The sequence below is a fragment of the Bubalus bubalis genome, chromosome 2 (genome assembly GCF_019923935.1).
Source record: "Bubalus bubalis isolate 160015118507 breed Murrah chromosome 2, NDDB_SH_1, whole genome shotgun sequence".
NCBI lineage: Eukaryota > Metazoa > Chordata > Mammalia > Artiodactyla > Bovidae > Bubalus > Bubalus bubalis.
In genome coordinates this window covers 38,607,082-38,626,203 of record NC_059158.1, presented here as the reverse complement: position 1 = coordinate 38,626,203, position 19,122 = coordinate 38,607,082, and the positions used below count along the sequence as shown (strand labels likewise).

The 19,122-nt window shown below is 51.6% G+C and overlaps 1 protein-coding gene across 5 annotated transcripts in view; it reads right to left on the bottom strand.

Moving 5' to 3' along the window:
• The window catches only part of KIF6 (kinesin family member 6), a 425,992-nt gene that overhangs the window by 21,692 nt on the left and 385,178 nt on the right, over positions 1–19,122 (bottom strand). For all 5 annotated transcript variants that reach the window (XM_006074723.4, XM_006074724.4, XM_006074725.4 and 2 more), the window contains exons 16-18: positions 14,977–15,027; positions 1,824–1,908; positions 529–664 (exon numbers count right to left, since the gene is read on the bottom strand). In XM_006074723.4, the coding sequence (XP_006074785.4) occupies positions 529–664; positions 1,824–1,908; positions 14,977–15,027 (272 nt within the window). The remainder of the gene's footprint in view (positions 1–528; positions 665–1,823; positions 1,909–14,976; positions 15,028–19,122) is intronic.

Here is a 19,122-nt window from a genome sequence, read left to right as displayed (position 1 = left end):
AGGAAGATTTCTTTCTTAAAAAAAGACTAATATGATTCTATTTTTATAAAAGCATGTGGATGTATATGCGTAAAAGTATAAAATAATATAATCCAACATGTTATATCGATTATCCTTAAGTGGTGGGATTATGTAATCTTACCTCGCGTCTATGTTTATAACATATATAAAAATATATATATATATATAACTGTAATAAAGAACAATCAAGTGTTGTCACTCCATCACAGGAAGCAACGGTGGCAAATCCCTCGGCTTTTGGGGAGCTGTGCACACTCCACCTCCACCTCTCCCTGGGAACAGTGAGGCACCGGACCACTCACATTCCTTATTACTACTGAACACTCACTTCAGGAGGCAGGGGCTGAGAGTGCGTTCGGTGTGGGTCAAGGCCCCCCATTCTTTTCCCTCTGCACCCACCCCGCCAGGGGAGGGCTGCGTGTCCCGCCCCTCCCTGGCTGCCTGCCAGTCCCCAGGCCGCAAGAGGAGGGTGGACTCCGGGTCAGCGAGCGGCACAGCGGCCAGTACCTGCAGGCTGGTTGCCTCCTTGGCCCACCAGGCTTCAAACTCTTTCTGCAGTTTCACCTTGGCTTTGTCCATGAGCAACTGCAAATGCTCTATCTCCACCTTCAGGGCCTTCAGGCGTGCGAACATCGTTTTGTATCTACAGTGGAATCAGAGAAGGGGGAGGGAGGGAAGGTTCGAGAGACCAGGGTGAGCCTCAGAAGCCCGGCAGAACGGCCGTGGTGCCCGAGGCCAGAGCACTGTGCTGGTGTGTGAGCCCAGAGCTGGGCATTTCTGTCCAGCAGGGCACGGGCTCCCCTAGAAGGCTGGCTATCATTACTGGGCACTGAGGGGCAGACGTTGCTCTAGCCACTTGCTGTCTACAGACTCATTCAATCCTCTTCACCACCTTAGGAGGAAGGTGCTATTATAACCATCTCCCCTTCACGGGTCTGGAACCTGAAACATGGAGAGGTTAAGGAACTTGGCCCTTAACACAGAGCTAATAGGTCAGGGGTTTGAACCCAGGCCATCCGGGGATGAGGGCAGGGTGACATGTGACCCATTTGGGGTACATTCCTAGCCAGCTCAGGGGTGGGTGGCTTGGGTGGCAATGACATCATTGCCCGCTGCAAGCAAGGAAAGTTTCTTGTTTGGTTTCCCACAAGCAAATTTTTCCAGGGCAGAGCAGATAGCCAACCTCTCTGCTGAATGCCTAAATAAAGAAATGAACCGAGATGCTTGTATCAGTAAGGACCACAGGACTGTTTATGCTTGAGGCTCCTCGCTCAGCAGGTTAAATCATTCTGGGGCTCTCAGTGGCTGCAGGAGGGTCTGATGTTCTCCGTCACCCTGCAGGTACCGAGCCTCAGAAGAGCAGCGAGGTGGAGGCCCTCCGTGGTCATACTCCGGGGCTCCCCTAGAGGGCAGCAGCAGACAAGACTAGCTGCTTCCGGGGCTGCAGCCCGGGCCCCAGGCTGCAGAGGCTGCAGAGGGTGCAGATGGCGACCAGCTCTCCCTGCCCGAGTCAGGGATCCTGGCTCTGGGGCCTGGCTGGGCCTTCCATTTCCACTCCAGCCTCACCCTGCCACGGCTGGCTTCCTGCACCTCACGACTGCCTGCTTAAAGGTGGCGCCTCCTCCAGCTAATTTAGGACCCACTTCTCAGAGGAGCTGCAGGCCTGGGTTGGTGGGGTGGGGGGTGGTGGCCCCCTGCCCTGCCCCACAGCTCCAGGTGGTCCCGAGGGTCCTCTAGGGGAAGGGGTTGTGGTGGGGGTGGGGGGCAGGGATCAGGGTGTGTGCGGCGAAAGGAAAGGGCACCTTCTCTTCTCTTCCTCCAGCTGTGATCGCAGCTTCTCTTCCAGCTGGTCTGGCACCGAGGGCACGGGGATGTTTTCTGAGATACCTGGAGAAGGGAGATGCTGATAGCTCACTCCAGCGAGGAAGAAAGGGAAAGTGTGATGTTTAGAGCAGATGACAGAGTCATCGTGCCTCCCAATGTGAGAGGAGACCCTGTGAGTCCCCGTAGGGTTTCTGGATGGAAGCTTGCTTCACTCGCCTCCTCTGGGTGGCAGCCTCTGCTCGGCCGAAAGGCCCCGGAGGAGGCTTCTGTGATCATGCTTTGGACGTAAACCCACAGTCCAAAGCCTGTCACAGGAAGGCAATTCTTCCTTATGTCACTATCAGTCCTTTCCCCATGGGGTTCCCTCATTCCTTCTTGAGTCATCAGCGAAGATGCAAAAGAGCATTCCCCCCTCTTTTGATACAGAGCCCTTTGTAAACCACGAAGGCATCACTAAAACGGCTCACATCTAACTTTGCACCACCTAAGGTGCTGAATTCTCCAGCCTCAAACCATGTGCCCCACTTTTGACTTCCCCTAAAGCACTGCTTCTAAGCCTGATTAACCCAACGCGTACCTGGGCTGAGAACCACGCTCATATGCCCTGTCCTGTGGGCAGCGTGACAGGACCCCTCACAAGTCCTAGGTGAGGGCTGCGACCCAGACATGCCAGCCGCTGCTGCTGGTTGCCAGGTTGCCCGCTCCAGGTACTACTGGGCTTGTCTGGAGCCTGTCTTTCCATAGCCCGGTGGTTGGGATCTGTCTATCCTCCCAGGAGGCTTTTGGTGGTTATACCGCATGTCTTACTCAGAAGGCATCTTAGAAGTCACGCAGCCCCACTTTCTGCTCCTTGGAGGGGACACTATCACGGGCCGGGCACTTAATGTACATGTTCAGACAACTGCTCCCACTTTACAGATAAGGGCATGGAGGTTCAAAGAGGTCACACAGCTAACTAGAGAAGCTTGGATCTAAATCCAGGTTTGTTTAGCTGCATAGGCTTTGGAATCAGAAATTGCTTTGATGACATTTTTGAGGGTGGTCAACTGCTTTCTGCCATGGTATTGCCAGGTGTTGGGTTCACTGCTTTGCATGAGAGCACAATTCATTGAGGGCAGCTCTGTTTCCTCTTTTTTTTTTTTTTTTTCTTTCTGTTTCCTCTTAATTGGAGCTGAGACCTGCCGCACTAACTTCTTTTCACCTCTACTTTGGACCTGTGGAGCAGCACAGTATGTCCTCCTTAATCTGAAGAGTCTTTAAAATATTTTAACAGCGACCACCACAACAAACTGTCACATCCGTCTGGAGCTTTATTCTCAGGCTGACTCCGCCCAATTCCCTCATCTTAGGGCTCAGTGACATGGTGACCTTCTAACTGATCGTAAGTATGGAGTCTGCATCTAGACATTATATTCCAGACAGGCCCAGGAGAGGCAGGGTAGAGGACAGCTTTCCTAGCTTTGAAAAATTCATGTTCAATATTTCTATGGGAGGTGAATTACAAGCAATGATCATTACTGAGCGTCTCCTTTATTCCAGATCCTACCAAGTCCTATTAGGCACTGGGCTAGGTGCTCTATTTACTATTGCTAATTCTCAAAATAACCCAGCAGGAGAGGCATTACCAGCTCATTTAAGTTAAGAGTCTGAGGCTCAGAGAGATCAGTAACTAACTCAAAGTCACTCAGCTAACAAGCGGTAGAGCTGGGATTTGAACCCAGTTTCTCTGGTTCTAAAGAGCTAAATGCTTATACCAGGCAACACCCAGCACTGCTTCTGTATTTCAGCAGTAAGGACATTGTCACGGTCATGTCAAGTCTGTCACTGTCTTCTATTAATCTTGTAGTCGGTTGACACACGTTCCTATTTTTATGAGTGGTGGTCAAAATGCATTCTGTTTCACTGTGACTGTCCTTTGGATCCCAAATGCAACATTTCCCATTCATCAGGGGTTTAGCCTGCCGAGGGGTCCTCATTCTGGCATGCCTCTATTCTTTCCCTTTTGGTTGCTTTTTATGTTGCTATCTACTGCTACGGCTGCTGCTGAGTCGCTTCAGTCGTGTCCGACTCTGTCGACCCCATAGACGGCAGCCCACCAGGCTCCCCCGTCCCTGGGATTCTCCAGGCAAGAACACTGGAGTGGGTTGCCATTTCCTTCTCCGATGCATGCAAGTGAAAAGTGAAAGGGAAGTCGCTCAGTCGTGTCTGACTCTTTGCGACCCCATGGACTGCAGCCCACCAGGCTCCTCCATCCATGGGATTTTCCAGGCAAGAGTGCTAGAGTGGGGTGCCATTGCCTTCTCCATGTTGCTATCTAACTCACTGACAAATATGCTAAGTGGATTGGGATTCTGTTCTTTATCTGCCGGGCACCTGTTTCTCTCTCCCTTGTGTCATGGGTCACCTGTCACTGGCTGAGCAAGCGTCTCACCCCACAGACACCATAGACCTCCCAGAGGAAGTCTGTGCTAAGCTGGTGCCTCTTAGTGGCCCTAATGACCCAGACTGCCCATCCTAGTCACCGTGGGTCCCCCAGACCCAGGCAGCCAAGTCCCCGAGGGCAGGGACTGGCCCCTCTGCTCTTTGTTCAGACTCCACATCCAGGGTGCCCTCAGTGCCCACAGTGCTCATGGGCCCTGTCCTCTCTGGGAAAAGTCAGGAAGTACCTCAATGCCAAGCTGATAACTATGGGACTTGAAATGTGAATATTTCCTTTCCTAACAGTTTCAGCAATAAGCACATGCATCTCTGTTTAAAAAAAAAAAAAAGCTGTGACTCTTCTGCTTCCTTTTAATACTTTTCCACCCAGACCAAGGAACTCCCTCAGGGACGCAGTGAAGACCCTGCTCTGGGGGAAGTGAAAGTGTGAAAGTGAAAGTCACTAGGTTGCATCTGACGCTTTTGGACCCCATGGACTATACAGTCCCTGGAATTCTCTAGGCCAGAATACTGGAGTGGGTAGCCTTTTCCTTCTCCAGGGGGATCTTCCAAACCCAGGGGTTGAACCCAGGTCTCCCGCATTGCAGGTAGATTCTTTACAAGCTGAGCCACCTGAGGCGAGATCATGCTGGACCTCAAAGGGCCTGGTGGGGACATTGGCTTTGTGAGAACTGAGAGGCTGGGGGCTGCTGAGGAGAGGGAATGGCGTGATCTGTTCCTTTGATGGCCAAGCCAAGTAGTTGATTTGCCAGTTAAGACAAAGCTGTTGCAAACAGAATAGTTAATGTGAGGTGGCGCCAGGGTGGTGAAAGGATCTGGGAAAGAAACCTGGGACTCGGGGACTTGGGCAGCCAGAATGAGGGCACAGCGTACCCCCAAGACACAAGCCATCCACGTTGCCATGGCAACCAAAGGGGCCTCTCTGCCAAAGTGATGTTTGCTGAGTGAAATGCATTGTAACCCCACCAGGAGACGGCCCCTGGCTACTTCTGCTGCTTCCTGAGGCTTGGCTTATCAGACGTCTCTCAAGAGAAAGAGGGGCTGGGAGCTCAATGGGAACCAGACAAAGCGGCTGAGCAGGAACAGAGGCAGAGGGAGCAAGTAAAGGGCAGTTGGGCTTCGTGGGTCTCCGTGCCCACTGGGCCTGTGGCCAGCGACAGGGCCTCCGGTCACCTGACAGTCACCTCCTTTCAAGCGTGGGCTCCTGGCTGGGATGGGAGCACAGGAGGTCACAGCCCTGAGGGGCCCAGGAGGTCACACTATGGGCAGCTGGCCCCCAAACAACACACAAGCGAAGAAGGAGGGCTTAATTCCAGCGGCCGTGGGTCTGAATGTCACATACAGAGGAATCCCCCAAGCCTCAAAGAGTAACTGGAACTTCAAGTGGGGCCCGCGCCGTCCTGGGGTGACCCTTCCTCTGATGAGTCAGGTGTTCGGGAATTAGCAGCGTAAGACAAGAGGGGCGCTGGTGGGGAAGGCCAGACTCCCATGGGTCTGCTTATACCTGGTGTGATTTTGGGGGCACCGGAAACATCACCTCCCTGCACCCTACACATACACACACACACACACACACACACACACACACACACACCCGCCACAACTCTCCTAGTCAGTCCATGTCTGAAATGTGTGAATCTCATTTCTTTTGTTCACAGGCTCTTTACCGGGGGTGAACGTGAGAATCACCTAAGGAGCTTGTAAAAGCAAGAGACCTCTGGGCCCAACCCCAGACACACAGCATTAGGATTTGACAGCAGATGCCCCTGTGATTCGACGCTCACCCTTTATTAAGAAACTGCTCAAGGGACTTCTCTGGCAGGCCAGCGGTTAAGATTTCACCTTCCAATGCAGGGCGTGCGGGTTCAATCCCCTGTCAGGGAGCTAAGACCCCACATGCCTTGTGGCCAAAAAACCAAAAACATAAAACAGAAACAGTATTGTAACAAATTCAATAAAGACTTTAAAAACTGTCCACATCAAAAGAATCTTAAAAAAAATCTTAAAAAAAAAAAAAAAGAAACCGCTCAAGGCTCTACATCCAGTTTCAATACAAGTACTTCATGTGGGAGTCACCGAGGATGCCAGACCTGCAGGGGGTTCAGGTAAGATGCTCTACGGGGGCCTGAATAGCAATTTACCCCCCGCCCACCTTCCAGACCTCTGGAAGCCACTGTGGGGCAAAAGGACTCGGGGCTTTGCAGCAAGAAGTCACGGTCTCTGTGGGGCTGGAGCCACCTGCACTTGGCCCTTGCCGGTGGAGGATAAAATCTGAACATGTGGCTCTCTGTGGCTCTTCTATAGTAACTCCCATCACAAACCGGGAAACTGAGTTCTGACATGGGTAGTGACCTTCCCTGGGTTCACACCACTGGTAAAAAGAGCCGGAGTCAGGACCCTGCTCTGCCTGACTTCAAAGCTGGTGCTTCTTCCTGTGCAAGTGACCTGCACAGTGAAGGCTGCCACAGGGCAGATCACTGAAGTCGGTATTGACTCGCCCTTGGTATTTGCAAGTGATGCTCTTTTGTGCGAATGCCTTTCTGATGTGGGGCTCGGGAGCTGAGAGAAAGCCTCAGTCTCTCCCCTGTGTGCTGGCCTGCGTGGACTGCCCTTTCCTAACCAAACCCACCACCTGCACCCTGATCCCACTTGGCATTTGTAGCTCACCCGCTGGGTGTGAGGAATGGTCTCATCCACATTACCTACTGAGTAATTACCCACTGGGGCGCCTGAGGTCAGCCCCCAGAACACTCCGAGCCAGCCTGCTTATCTCCTTAACTGTCTGCTAGGAGTCTCAATGAAGGCAGGATTGACATTTCCAGCTAGGTACAACCGAAAGTCCCTTGGACTGCAAGGAGATCCAACCAGTCCATCCTAAAGGAAATCAGTCCTGAATATTCACTGGAAGGACTGATGCTGAAGCTGATACTTCAATACTTTGGCCACTTGATGTGAAGAGCTAACTCATTTGAAAAGACCCTGATGCTGGAAAAGATGGAAGGCGGGAAGAGAAGGGGACAATAGAGGATGAGATGGTTGGATAACATCACTGACTTGATGGACATGAGTTTGAGTAAGCTCCTGGAGCTGGTGATGGAGAGGGAGGCCTGGCATGCTGCAGTCCATGGGGTCACAAAGAGTTGGACACGACTAGTGACTGAACTGAACTTAACAACCGAAAGGGGCCCTGTGGGCTTCCGGGGAGCAAGGCCAGGGCCCTCTGTGGAGGAGGCTGTGAATTATGTGGCTCTCCCATGGCAGACGAGACATGAGAGCCACGAAAGCATTCTGGCGGGTGGCCTCAGCTATCTGACTCAGGGTCTGCTTCCCAAATACCCACTCTAGGCCTCCTTGGGCTAGACTGTCTCACAGAACCCAGGTTGCCCAGCTCCATCCCCTTTCAGAAGTCAGCATGTCTATTCTCCTGAAGATGGATGTTGTCAGTAGGCTCAATGACCACGACGGTCAGCAGCTCAGAGGCAAAGACTCTGGCTTCCCCATCAGACCATTTCCTGTTTAATGGCTCAAGTGAATCGCCAACTGGAGCGATCACAGGCTGCTGGGCGCTTGGCGCTGCTGTCCGTCTTGGTGCTGATTTTGCGTAATGCCATTGCTGCCCGTGGCTGGCTCAGACTCAGGGGTGTGATGAATACCCTGCAGACCCAGGGCTGTGGCAGATCATTTCTCTGGCCCCGACTCATCACCATTATCTTCCCCACAGGGAGAATGGGGCGATTTCCAAGAGCACAGATGGCCATAGTGAGAGTGAAAGTGTCAGTCACTCAGTCATGTCTGACTCTTTGAAACCCCAGGGACTGTAGCCTGTCAGGCTCCTCTGTCCATGGGATTCTCCAGGCCAGAAAACTGGAGTGGGGTGCCATTCCCTTCATATGGTCAATAGTACAATCACGATCCTTCCATTCGCCTGTTTGAAGCATGGACCCTGCTCCGTGCCTGAAGGCCGGCCACATCCCTTCCTGCCCGAGTCACCCGCTCTGAGTCCACTTTGAGCCTCTCTGCCACAATCTGGCCACTGGGATGGGGGCTTCTCTCCTTCCACATTGCTCCCCTCACTGCATTCTTGGAGGAGGATGCAGCCTGCACAGAGGGTCAGTGTGGACTGACAAGCAGTACAAGGGGGACCCCAGAAGCACCCTGTGTTCACAGGAAGGTGTGTCTGGTCTCCTCACTCACTCCCCGACCACGATCACCTCTGCTCAAACTGGAGCTCTTTCCTCCTTCTGTCTCTCCACAGTCCTTCCTGCTGGGACCCCAGCTGTACCTCCACTTTCTCCTCAGCATTCTCTGGTTGCACCACCCAGAGCCTGGCACAGTGACCCTCTTTCTGAGGCCCCTGGCATCCCCCACTCTGCCTGGGGCAGGTCTGTGCAGAGGCTGCTCCTTCCTGCATCCAGTCCACGGAGGCTGCCTCACTCTTCAGAAGTGCCCACAGTTCTGAACTCAGGGTTTCTCTCCGGGCCTGAGTCCCTTGGCAATTCTACCCACTGTCACTTTAGCCTCACCGACCAGTGGTGACCACATGCCTCAATCTTGGTGGCTTTTCAGAGAGTCATTAGCAGGAAGCTTGGCATCCCTAAAACTCAGGTTTTAGGGATCCCTAAAATCCATCACACTGGACCCAGCATCTCCTGCATTGGCAGGTGGATTCTTAACCACTGAGCCATCAGGGAAGCCCAACACCAGTATTTTCAAAGCACCACTTAGAGCTTCTTCTTGGTTATATGGAATACACAGCACCTATCATTTGTATCTGAGCACAGACAACCCCGATTTCCCCAAATTCATCATTGGTTTCTTTGGGGGAAATGGGAGGATCTCAAGCAGCTCCACTACACTGGCAATAGAGTAGGACCTACCAAACAACGAGACCTTTCCTGGCTGAGACTGGCCAAGCACAAGGACAGGTGGAGTAGATGGCCATGATACATTTTAATCCAGCACATGAGGTTCAGGGGTTAGAATTTTGTCTTCTGTGTTTGATTGCTACCAATGGAATGTGTCCTCCCTGCCCTCTTCCCGCTCCAAGTTCACATGCTGAAATCGAAGCCCTAACTTGATGATATCTGCAGGTGGGGCCTTTGGGAGGTAATTCGGTCATGAGGGTGGGGCCCTCATGAATGAGATTAGTGCCTTTCTAAGAAGAGACCCGAGATCTAGCTTGATCTTTCCACTATGCGAGGGCACAATGAGAAGCCAGCAGTCTGTGCCCAGGAGAGGGCCCTCACCAGCACCTGACCGTGATCTCCAGCTTCCACCCTCTACTGCTGTGAGGGAGAAAGGTTCTTGAAAGCTACAGAACTTTTTTTTTTTTTTTCAAAGGCTTAGTGGTAAGAAGAGAAATAGAAGTTGTTTTGGTTGATCCATGTGAAAATCTGGGGGTGCTGCCATTTGTACCCTGGGTTCTCTCACCCTTGTGGGGTCCCACAGAGCCCATCTGAAAACCACTGAGCTGCCTGATCCTGAAGGGTCCAGGCAGTTGTCTCCATTAGGGGTTCCTCTCCATACCCTGGAATTCCTGGTCTGGATCATACTAGGTGCTCAGTCAAATCTGCTGAATAAATTGATGATGATCTGGCTTTCTGTTTTCTCTAAGATTTGTGGTTCCCAGGCTCAGAATTCCAAAAGAGTATTTCAAGACTCAGTCTTAAAGAATTTTCCGCCGAATGGCAGAAGGTGGCATTAGCAGTGGCCTGTGTGTGGAGCACGGCAGGGGCGCCACAAGAGGCCACTGCAGCGATTCTGTTTGGGAGACGGAAGCTTCTCAGAGCGCTTGGGGCTGGAACAGGGCAGAGCCTTCAGGGTCAGGGCTGCTCCTGGCCCTCCCGGAGGCCCTGCTGGGATTCAGTGCTCTCACTGCTGGGTCTTCAGGTCAGGTTGGTGGGCCCTGCCTGGTGGTCATTTGAGGGCCCACAGGGCACTGCAGCCACCGTGGGCTGCTGTCAGGGGCTGCTTCTGCAGGGTGAGTGGCCAGCGTGGGGCTCCCAGGCGGCCCCAGCTCTCGCTGGGCAGCGTCTGCAGCAGGTTTACTCAGAGATGGCAGGAGCACCATCCCCCCGGGCCGGGCTGCAGGTGTGTACCCAGAGGAGGCGCCCAGTGCAGGGGCTGGGTGCAGGCTTGGGTGGCTAGGTGGGCAAGGGGGGGGTCCCCAGGGTGGTGCAGACTATTTACTCGTCAGTCAAGTAGTGTATGCTGAGGAACGCATGCTCCTGCCTGGGGCTGTCTTTTCCTAAAAGGCCTCTCCGACCAAGACTTCCTTCCTTGCTCAGAAATGTCCAGTGGCTCAACTGCCTGTGAGCGAAATGCTCAGGTTCAAGGCTCTCAATAAACTGGCCCTCCTCACCATTTTAGTCTTTTTTTCTGGACGATTTCAGATCAACTCCCCACAGTCATCCTCCCCCCACCTCCTCCACACACAAAACAGACACATGCCACACACATACACCCCACATGCATGAACACTCACACTACAAACACACATACACCCCCATACACATATATACACATAGACTGCATACACACATATCCCCCACATACATATACATATATACCACACACATACACTCTACATTCATACGTTTATATCTCTCTCAGACACACACCACACACATGCATCCCTCCACATACATATACATACATATCACACACACTACACACTCCCCCCACATACATACATATACATACAGGTCACACTTACACTATATACACACATATCCCCCACATACATATAAATATATACCACACACACACACACACACACCCTACATTCATACATATACATATGTATCACACACATACCAACATGCATAAACATACATATACACACATCCTACACTCATACATATACATCTATATCACACACACTACATACACACATATCCCCCACATACATACACATACACATCACACACACACCCTACATTCATACATATATATCACACACAAACTACATACACACACATCCCACACATACATGTACATATATACCACACACACGCACACACGCACACACATGCACACACACCCCAGCCCCTCTCCCCATGCTCCTTTCTGAAGTTCTGAGTCCTGCCTATTCTTCTAGGCTCAGCTTAGGCCCATGGCCTTGGTGATATCCCCAGTTCCTGGAGCTCCGACGGCCTTGTGCTCGCTCTCGCCTGTCACATTTCACATGCTGCTCGGCAGTGCCATGCGCTTTTTAAATTTTAATCACAGGCACTTGGTAGAGTTCTGATTGTGAGCTGAAGGAGAGCCAGTCCCTGATCAAATACTGCTCAGAAGAGACACTTGAGAGAGAGGGCACAGCCCTGCGTCCTGGGGCGGCTTCTCCCTGTCCTGTTCCCGCTCCATGTGGCCATCAGAGGGCTGGGCGCCCGGCGTGTCACCGCACCGCTCCCAGAGACACCCTCAGCGAGTCACGCACTCCTGACGGGCCTCTCGCTTCTACAGAGGGTCGATGCCAGAACCATCTTGTTGGACAACATTTCGGTAACCTTTGCAAAACTGCAGTTGACGATGTCATTCGCTGTCACTCAGAGTCCTTTATACAAAGGTCTTCACAATAAATTCTGCTTTGTGTTTAGTTCCAGAAGAAATTCTCTTTCTGCAGATAAATTAGCATGCTTCCTGTTGTCAGAAAATGAAAACTATGGAACTCTGGGTGCTCCTCTTTCTGCTCCGAGGCTAGATAAGACAGAGTTGGATTTACTGCCTGCATGTTGTAATCTGCTCAACTGTGGGGTCCAAAGGCATTTATTCCTTCTACTTCCTTTAAATGGACTTATTTTATGCTCAAATGTCTCATTACACTTCTATAAGATGCGTGAGTCTCAGAGTCATCTGGGGAAGCGTTGACTCTGGCCTTTTTATTGCCTGTGCCAGCTGCTGCAGGGACAGAGATGAATTTGACTGCACCTAGCTTCCCAGGAGCTCATATTTTTGTGTGAAGAATAGATATGGAGATAAATAATTACAGGACAAGGGTGGTGCTCCAGCAGAGGTGCCTGATGCTAGAGGACAAGCAGACTGGGGAGAAGGCGGCAGGCGAGGCTTTGTGGGGAAGGTCAAAGCTGACTTGGTTTGGGGCTACAGTGGGAAGAGGACAGTGGACAGAACAATGTGTGCGTGCTGTTGCTTCAATCGTGTCCGAACCTTTGCGACCCCAGGGACTATAGCCCATCAGGCTCCTCTGTCCATGGGGATTCTCCAGGCAGCAATATTGGAGTGGGTTGCCATGCCCTCCTCCAGGGGATCTCCCCAACCCAGGGATCGAACCCAGGTCTCTACTGTCTCCTGCTTTGGCAGGCGGGTTCTTTACCACTAGCGCCACCTGGGGAGCCCCACGGCACCTCTCACCTCACCATTACACTTCTGCTTTTCGAGATTGCCTTTCTGCAAATTTTCTTGGGCATATGTCTATTCCCACAAACAGAGACACATTCTTACGCAAAATACATGAGAAAACCTCTCCTGCTCAGACTCCCTCATTACCCCTGAACCCCCTCACCCCCCAAAATCCCAAACCCAACCAACCAACCCCCAGCTACACACTCATGGATGTAAAAGAAAGAAATACTACCAAAGGGAATATCAGAAATGGAGGGAAAGTAGAGAGGAGAAGAAGCAGACGAAGAAACAGAACAGACAGGGAAGGGATCGCCATACGAACAAACCCACGGGAGTGGAAGCCCAAGAGCGGGTGTAGTCACCTCCTCATCACTCCACCAAAGCTCAAACTACAGAACGTCACGAAGACAAATACACTGAGTGAGCTGTCTGTGGTCTTACAGAAGCTGTGGGTCCTTGCCTTCAGCCCCAACGCTAGTCCGAAGGGCGAGGGTTAAGGCAGGAAATGGCGCTGCAAGCGACCTGCTGCATCGAGACTTTCTCTCAAGGAGAAGTTTCTGAACTGAGGTCCCCTGGGACACAGCGCACCGGCAGGTCCACAGACCTGTCAGACAAGCTCCCCAGGCGCCTGGACAGCCACGTGGCGTTTGATCTCAAGATGGCAGCTGGAGATGGTACCACTTCCTCTTTAATTGGGATAGTCGGCTTTTAAGATAATTAGGCATTTCAAATGCTCTTAATGAGACTCAGCCACAGTGTTTTTCGTTTGAGGTTTGCTGATTACTTTGGGTGAAGCTGGGCCCTGCTGAACCTGACACCAGCCATATTTTGGAAGAAGGCTCCAGAGAGGTGAGCAGAGGAATTAAGGAGGAGCCTGCTGTTGAAGACACGTGGCAGGGTCAGGACTGGGGGGCAGAAAGACTGGAGCACGTCCTGCCCTGAAAGCCATGGAAATGGCTCCCCAGACCACAGAGTGAAACTGCCCTTGGAATGATTTGAGTGGTATTTTCCACATCATTGTTTCTATTCAACAAGCATGATGGACACTGGAGAAGAGGCCCAGGGGGAAGCCCCAGGGACAACTCCCCATCCAGTGACCTGCATCTTGACACAGCTTCCAGTGGAGAGCCTTGTGCCCCGCCCAAGCCTGGCCCTAGGAGTGAGGACCCCGGGAGCCCTGGCTGCATCTGGAGGAAGGTGCTCTGCCGACCCTGCACAGAATCTCAGCTCCAAGCCCCTGCACAGGCCTCTGGCAAGAGGAGGGTAGGCCCCGAACGTCCGTCTGACCCTTCAGTCCTAGGCCCAACAGGGAAAAGCTTGGGTTCTGTCTGTGTGGCTTAGGCTTCCTTGTTGTATGTTTCTGATGTAATTGCTAGTTATTTGATATGATCATTGTTATGACCGAAACTGAACAACCAACCTCCCCCTTAATCCAAGTTACTGGAGTCAAATGGATTACCCTCATGATGCTAGGGCTCAGCTCCATAGCCTCCAGAGACCCTGGGTGCAAGGTTTCTCCAGCTATAGGTGATTTCGGGGGTCAGACATTCTCAAGGGGAACCCCCGTTTGGAATACAAGAATAGCTTATTTAATCAAAGCTCTAGAAGGCTTGATCCCAGCTAGGTGGTGAGGACACGGGGCTCCTGCCCAGGAACCCTGCTCTGCCAGCTTTCTTGGGTTGTGTATCACAAGGGGGCATTTTCAGTGGATGCCCACTGCCTAAAAGGTGCCCAGGGCCTCTCAGAATATCACTCTGTTGGTTTAGTGCTTGCATTATGGGCCCATCATTGCTGTGGGCAGTAAATAGCATGGGGACCAAGGGTGCCTGGGGTGGACTCAGAGACCTGGTTCAAGTCCTAGCGCTGACAGTTGCTAGCCTGTGACCCTGGGCAAGCCACTGAATGGCCTTCATCCAGAAAAGGCGCTGGCCTCAGGACTGTTGGGCACACAAAAACAGTGCACAGAGAAGAGTTCAGCCACCAGGAGCTGTTTTCACCACCAATTGTTCCTTCTGGGATTAGCTGGTCTAGCTCCAAGTAGGACCCTGAGGAGCTGGGATATAGCGGGTGAGTTCAGGTTGGAATGTGGGATGGAGAAGGTCAGAGATGAGGCAGCTGCTGGGAGGGTGGGTGCCAGGTGCTGACCGCTGGAAGCAAGTACACTGGAGGGGAAGCCTGGTGCCAGAGAGGAGGGGCGTCCAGAGGAAGCTGCCCTGACAGCAGTCCTCCCCACCCCTGACCTTCCTGAGGTCCAGCTAGGCGTGGGTTCCCCAGACCAGCTCAGTCTGTGTTACCTTCACCGTCCACCTGCAGGCTCCACTCTGTACCCACCTAGAGCCACCTGCTGCATGTGCCGCTGGGTGATTTCCTCCTTCAGGCAACCTGTCAAAGACACAAAGGAAACCCCAGGTGAGTCCTCAGCGGGCTGGGGGAAGAGGTGGCCTTGGAAGCAGGTGGTGTGTTAAAAACCTTAGGCAGGGTGAGAAAGGCAAAAGTGGGCACAGGGACCTCTCCTCCCTGGAGACTCTGTGCTCCCAGTGCAGGGGTCCTGGGTTCGAACCCTGGTCAGGAAACTAGATCCCACATGCCACAACCGAAGATCCCACACGCTGCAAATAAGACCTGGCACAGAAAAATAGACAAATAAAAATTTTAAAAAGGTGGGTACAGCTTCCAAGAAGAGCCCTTCATGCCCTGGATGTCTGGAAGAAGAGGCTGCAGAGACTGGGCCCCTGGCACATCAGTACAAGCACACATTCCACCTTTGGAGACAGTATCCGTGGGCTCAGTTATCTTAGTCTGTCCCTCATAATCTTCGCTGGGGCTATAGTCTCTTAAATAGTTCTGTGTGTGCATTATTAATGCAGGGGGAGGCAGGATTTGATCTTCTAATACTTTACAGGGCCCCCTTGAAATCCACTTCTTTCTTTTAAGCTATAAAGAAACTGTGTCAAATAAAAAATACTGTGGTTTTAGTTGACGATAACCTTCATTTGAACACAACAGTTGGTGATTTGGTAGGAAACACATCTAATGCCATATTGCATTAATGCAGGTCTAGTGGCTTCCCTGCTGGCTCAGATGGTAAAGAATCCATCTATAATCCATTATAATGCATCTATAATGCAGTTTGTTTTATCCCTGGGTCGGGAAGATCCTTGGAGGAAACGGCAACCCACTCCAGTTTTCTTGCCTGGAGAATTCCATGGACAGAGGATTCTGGTGAGCTACAGTCCACGGGGCCCCAAAGAGTCGGATACGACTGAGCGACTAACATTTTCACTTTTCACAGTGAGTGGAACAAGGGAGGTGAGAGCACCGCTGTACTCTGCAGTGGTCAGAATACAGTTGGTTATTTGTTCTAGGAGCTACTTTTTGTAAAGAACATTCGTAAAACAGAACATATTTAGAAGATGGTAACCGGGCTGGTGAGGGGGTCTGAAACCACACCATGTGAGAAATGGCTAAGGTGACTGGAGATGTTTAGACAGGAAAAAAAAATATTTGGAGTTCTGGAGACAATGGCTGTCTTTAAAAATCTAAACACTCTTATATGGCCGAGGGAATGGATTTATTTCTGTCCTGCCGAGGGTAAAAGTCAAGTTAAACGAAGGCAGATTTGGGGCTCAGTATGGGGAAGACATGGCTCATGAGGACTGTCTCCATTGTGGATTAAGTTGTCTCAAAATGGACTAAACCTCCTGGCAAAGCAGTGGTTCCCCTCCTGAAGGCGCTCAAGCAGAAGCTGGGCAGCTATGTGTTGGGGTGTTGGACGGAGAATTCCTGCCTGGGGTAGGAGCTGGGACAGAATGACCGCCTGTCTTCCCCCATCTCTGAAGCTCCATGATGCCGTGCTTGAGGCCTGGCTGCAGCGGCCGCCCTGGGGTTTGTTTATGTCCCAGGGCTCCACGCACTTGTTAACATGCCAGTGCTGTCTGTACTGCACATCCCATTTGGGATACGAGATCAGGTCACTGGGGGATTCTGAGAGAGCCTGGGAACTTCACTGCCTCCTTTCCTTGTATAAAGTACATTCTGTGTCTCAGATGGCTTCCCAGGTGCTGGTGGTAAAGAGCCTGCCTGCAAATAGAGGAGACTTTAGAGATGTAGGTTGGATCCCAGGGTCAGAAAGATCCCCTAGAGAAGGGCACGGCAACCCACTCCAGTATTCTTTCCTGGAGAATCCCATGGAGGAGCTTGGTGGGCTATGGTCCCTAGTGTCGCAAAGAGTCAGACCCTACTCAAGCGATTGAGCACAGCACATGTGTCAAAGGCTATGCCTGAACTGAGTTTCCAGTGAAGTGGTCACAGGAGACCTGGCCATTCCCTGAAAGTTCTAGGGCATTCCTAGACTATTAAGGTTGGGAGGGATGGCAGAGGCCATTCAGTTTAATTTCCCCACCTAATTGAGGAGTCCCTTCTACAGAATGAAATGGTCATTTCACCTCTCACTTGCATGTACCTGGGCTGTTCCACTGGTTAAACCATACATAAGGAATTACTAATGTGGTGTTGATGCATGACTCCTTGTAATTTTCCCATCTGGATTTGGTCTGTTCTCTGGAACAGCATAGAAAAAGGATCCTCTCTCATGGTCAGTGAGACTCCTTCATACATCTGAGGATGCTATGGTTTCTCCACTTAGACATGTCCTCTGCAGGTTAAACATCCCCAGGTCCCTCAGCTTCACCTTGGAGACCACCATCTCCTGGTGTATCACAGTGCAAGTCTGCCGTGACTTCCAGTGTCCGCCCAGAGAGAACTAGGCACAGAGAGGGAGCCAGGGACTGGGCAGAGCAATCGTCACACCCCAATTCCAAGTGGGGCCCATGAGAATGTAGGGACTGTGTTATATGGGAGTGGGGAGGTGGGAACCTGGCCCAAGGATGAGTACTGGATGAGCCTGGAGCCATCAGGACCTGAAACCTGAACAGTCTCTTCCCCCATGATCATACTGTTTGTGCCAGCAGAGTCAACAAGTTGGGGGCACAGAGGCGGTGCTGGGCTGAGCCTCCAACATTGCTGACTTGATTTTTAAAGAAGCACTGCATACACACTCTTCAAATAAAAGGAGACAGTTCTGTGGCAAGCACAGTACCTCTTGAGACCCCTCTCTTGATTTTGAGGATGTCATCAAGGGCTTTCTCAGGTCCACAGTAGGGAGTGCTGATGCTACATGGTTCCTGGCTGGTTTCTTGGGTATCTGCACAGTGCCTTGCACCACAAGCCTCTTACGTGCCTGGGTACTGTGCTGTGCTTAGTTGCTCAGTCATGTCCAACTCTTTGCCACAGCATGGACTATAGCCTTCCAGGCTCCTCTGTCCATGGGGATTCTCCAGGCAAGAATACTGGAGTAGGATGCCATGGCCTCTTCCAGGGAATCTTCCTGACCTAGGGATTGAACCCAGGTCTTCTGTACTGCACGTGGATTCTTTTACCATCTGAGCTACCAGAGAAGCCCAAGAATACTGGAGTGGGTAGCCTATCCCTTCTCCAGGGGATCTTCCTGACCCAGGAATCGAACCTGGGTCTCCTACATTGCGGGCGGATTCTTTACCATCTGAGCTACCAGGGAAGCCCCATGTGCCTAGATGCCTCCCCTCCTAATGAGACTGGACAAAGACCTGCTCCTTTAGAGCCATATGGGGCTGCCTGCCCCTCTGGAAACTACTTCCCTGATGACAACAAGCTTCCCTGCCAGGAACATCCTTGACAGCTGGCTTTCCTGACAACTCATCTCTCTGACCAGGTGCCTCCTTGTCTATGTGCCTCCCACAGGGCCATTTCCCCAAGCCTGGTGGCAGGTTAGTTACTCAGTCGTGTCTGACTCTTTGTGACCCCATGCACATTAGCCCGCCAGGCTCCTCTGTCATGGGATTTCCCAGGCCAAGAATACTGGAGTGGGTTGTCATTTCCTTCTCCATTCCCAAGCCCTGGGGAAGCTATTTTGGAATGATGGGATGAAAGATTCTTACCGTCCCAGGCTAGGAAATGGTGCTCATGAAAATAGAGAGGGAGGTTTTGCCACCAGGACTGAGAGTTCTATAAACTCTGCAAACATAGATACCCACTCCCTGAATGGTGAGCTGTACCTATGGGACACGAGCTGGGTCGTCAGAACGCTGCATATTGATAGAGGTAGGTTGGAAATGTGTTTAGTGATTCTCAGTTTTGGCCAATTTGGCTAACATCTACAAATCCACCACAGGGCGATTTTTGTTTTAGAGATCTTCGCCAACAAGCTTCTAAAGATAGCCTCATGGCTGATATCTAATTGCATTTTCCAACAGAGCCATTCTTCATGCAATGATAACAGTCTCTGTAATCGGCTGGATCTTGCAGCTCCACAGGTCTTGGCAAAAGGAGTTGAGGGGGATTGCAGAAATCACTCTGCATGCAGCTCGCTGTCATTAGCATGGTGATAAATCTGCTGCTTTTGGCCTGGGTTCCTGGACACGTCCCTGTCCCAAGGTATGG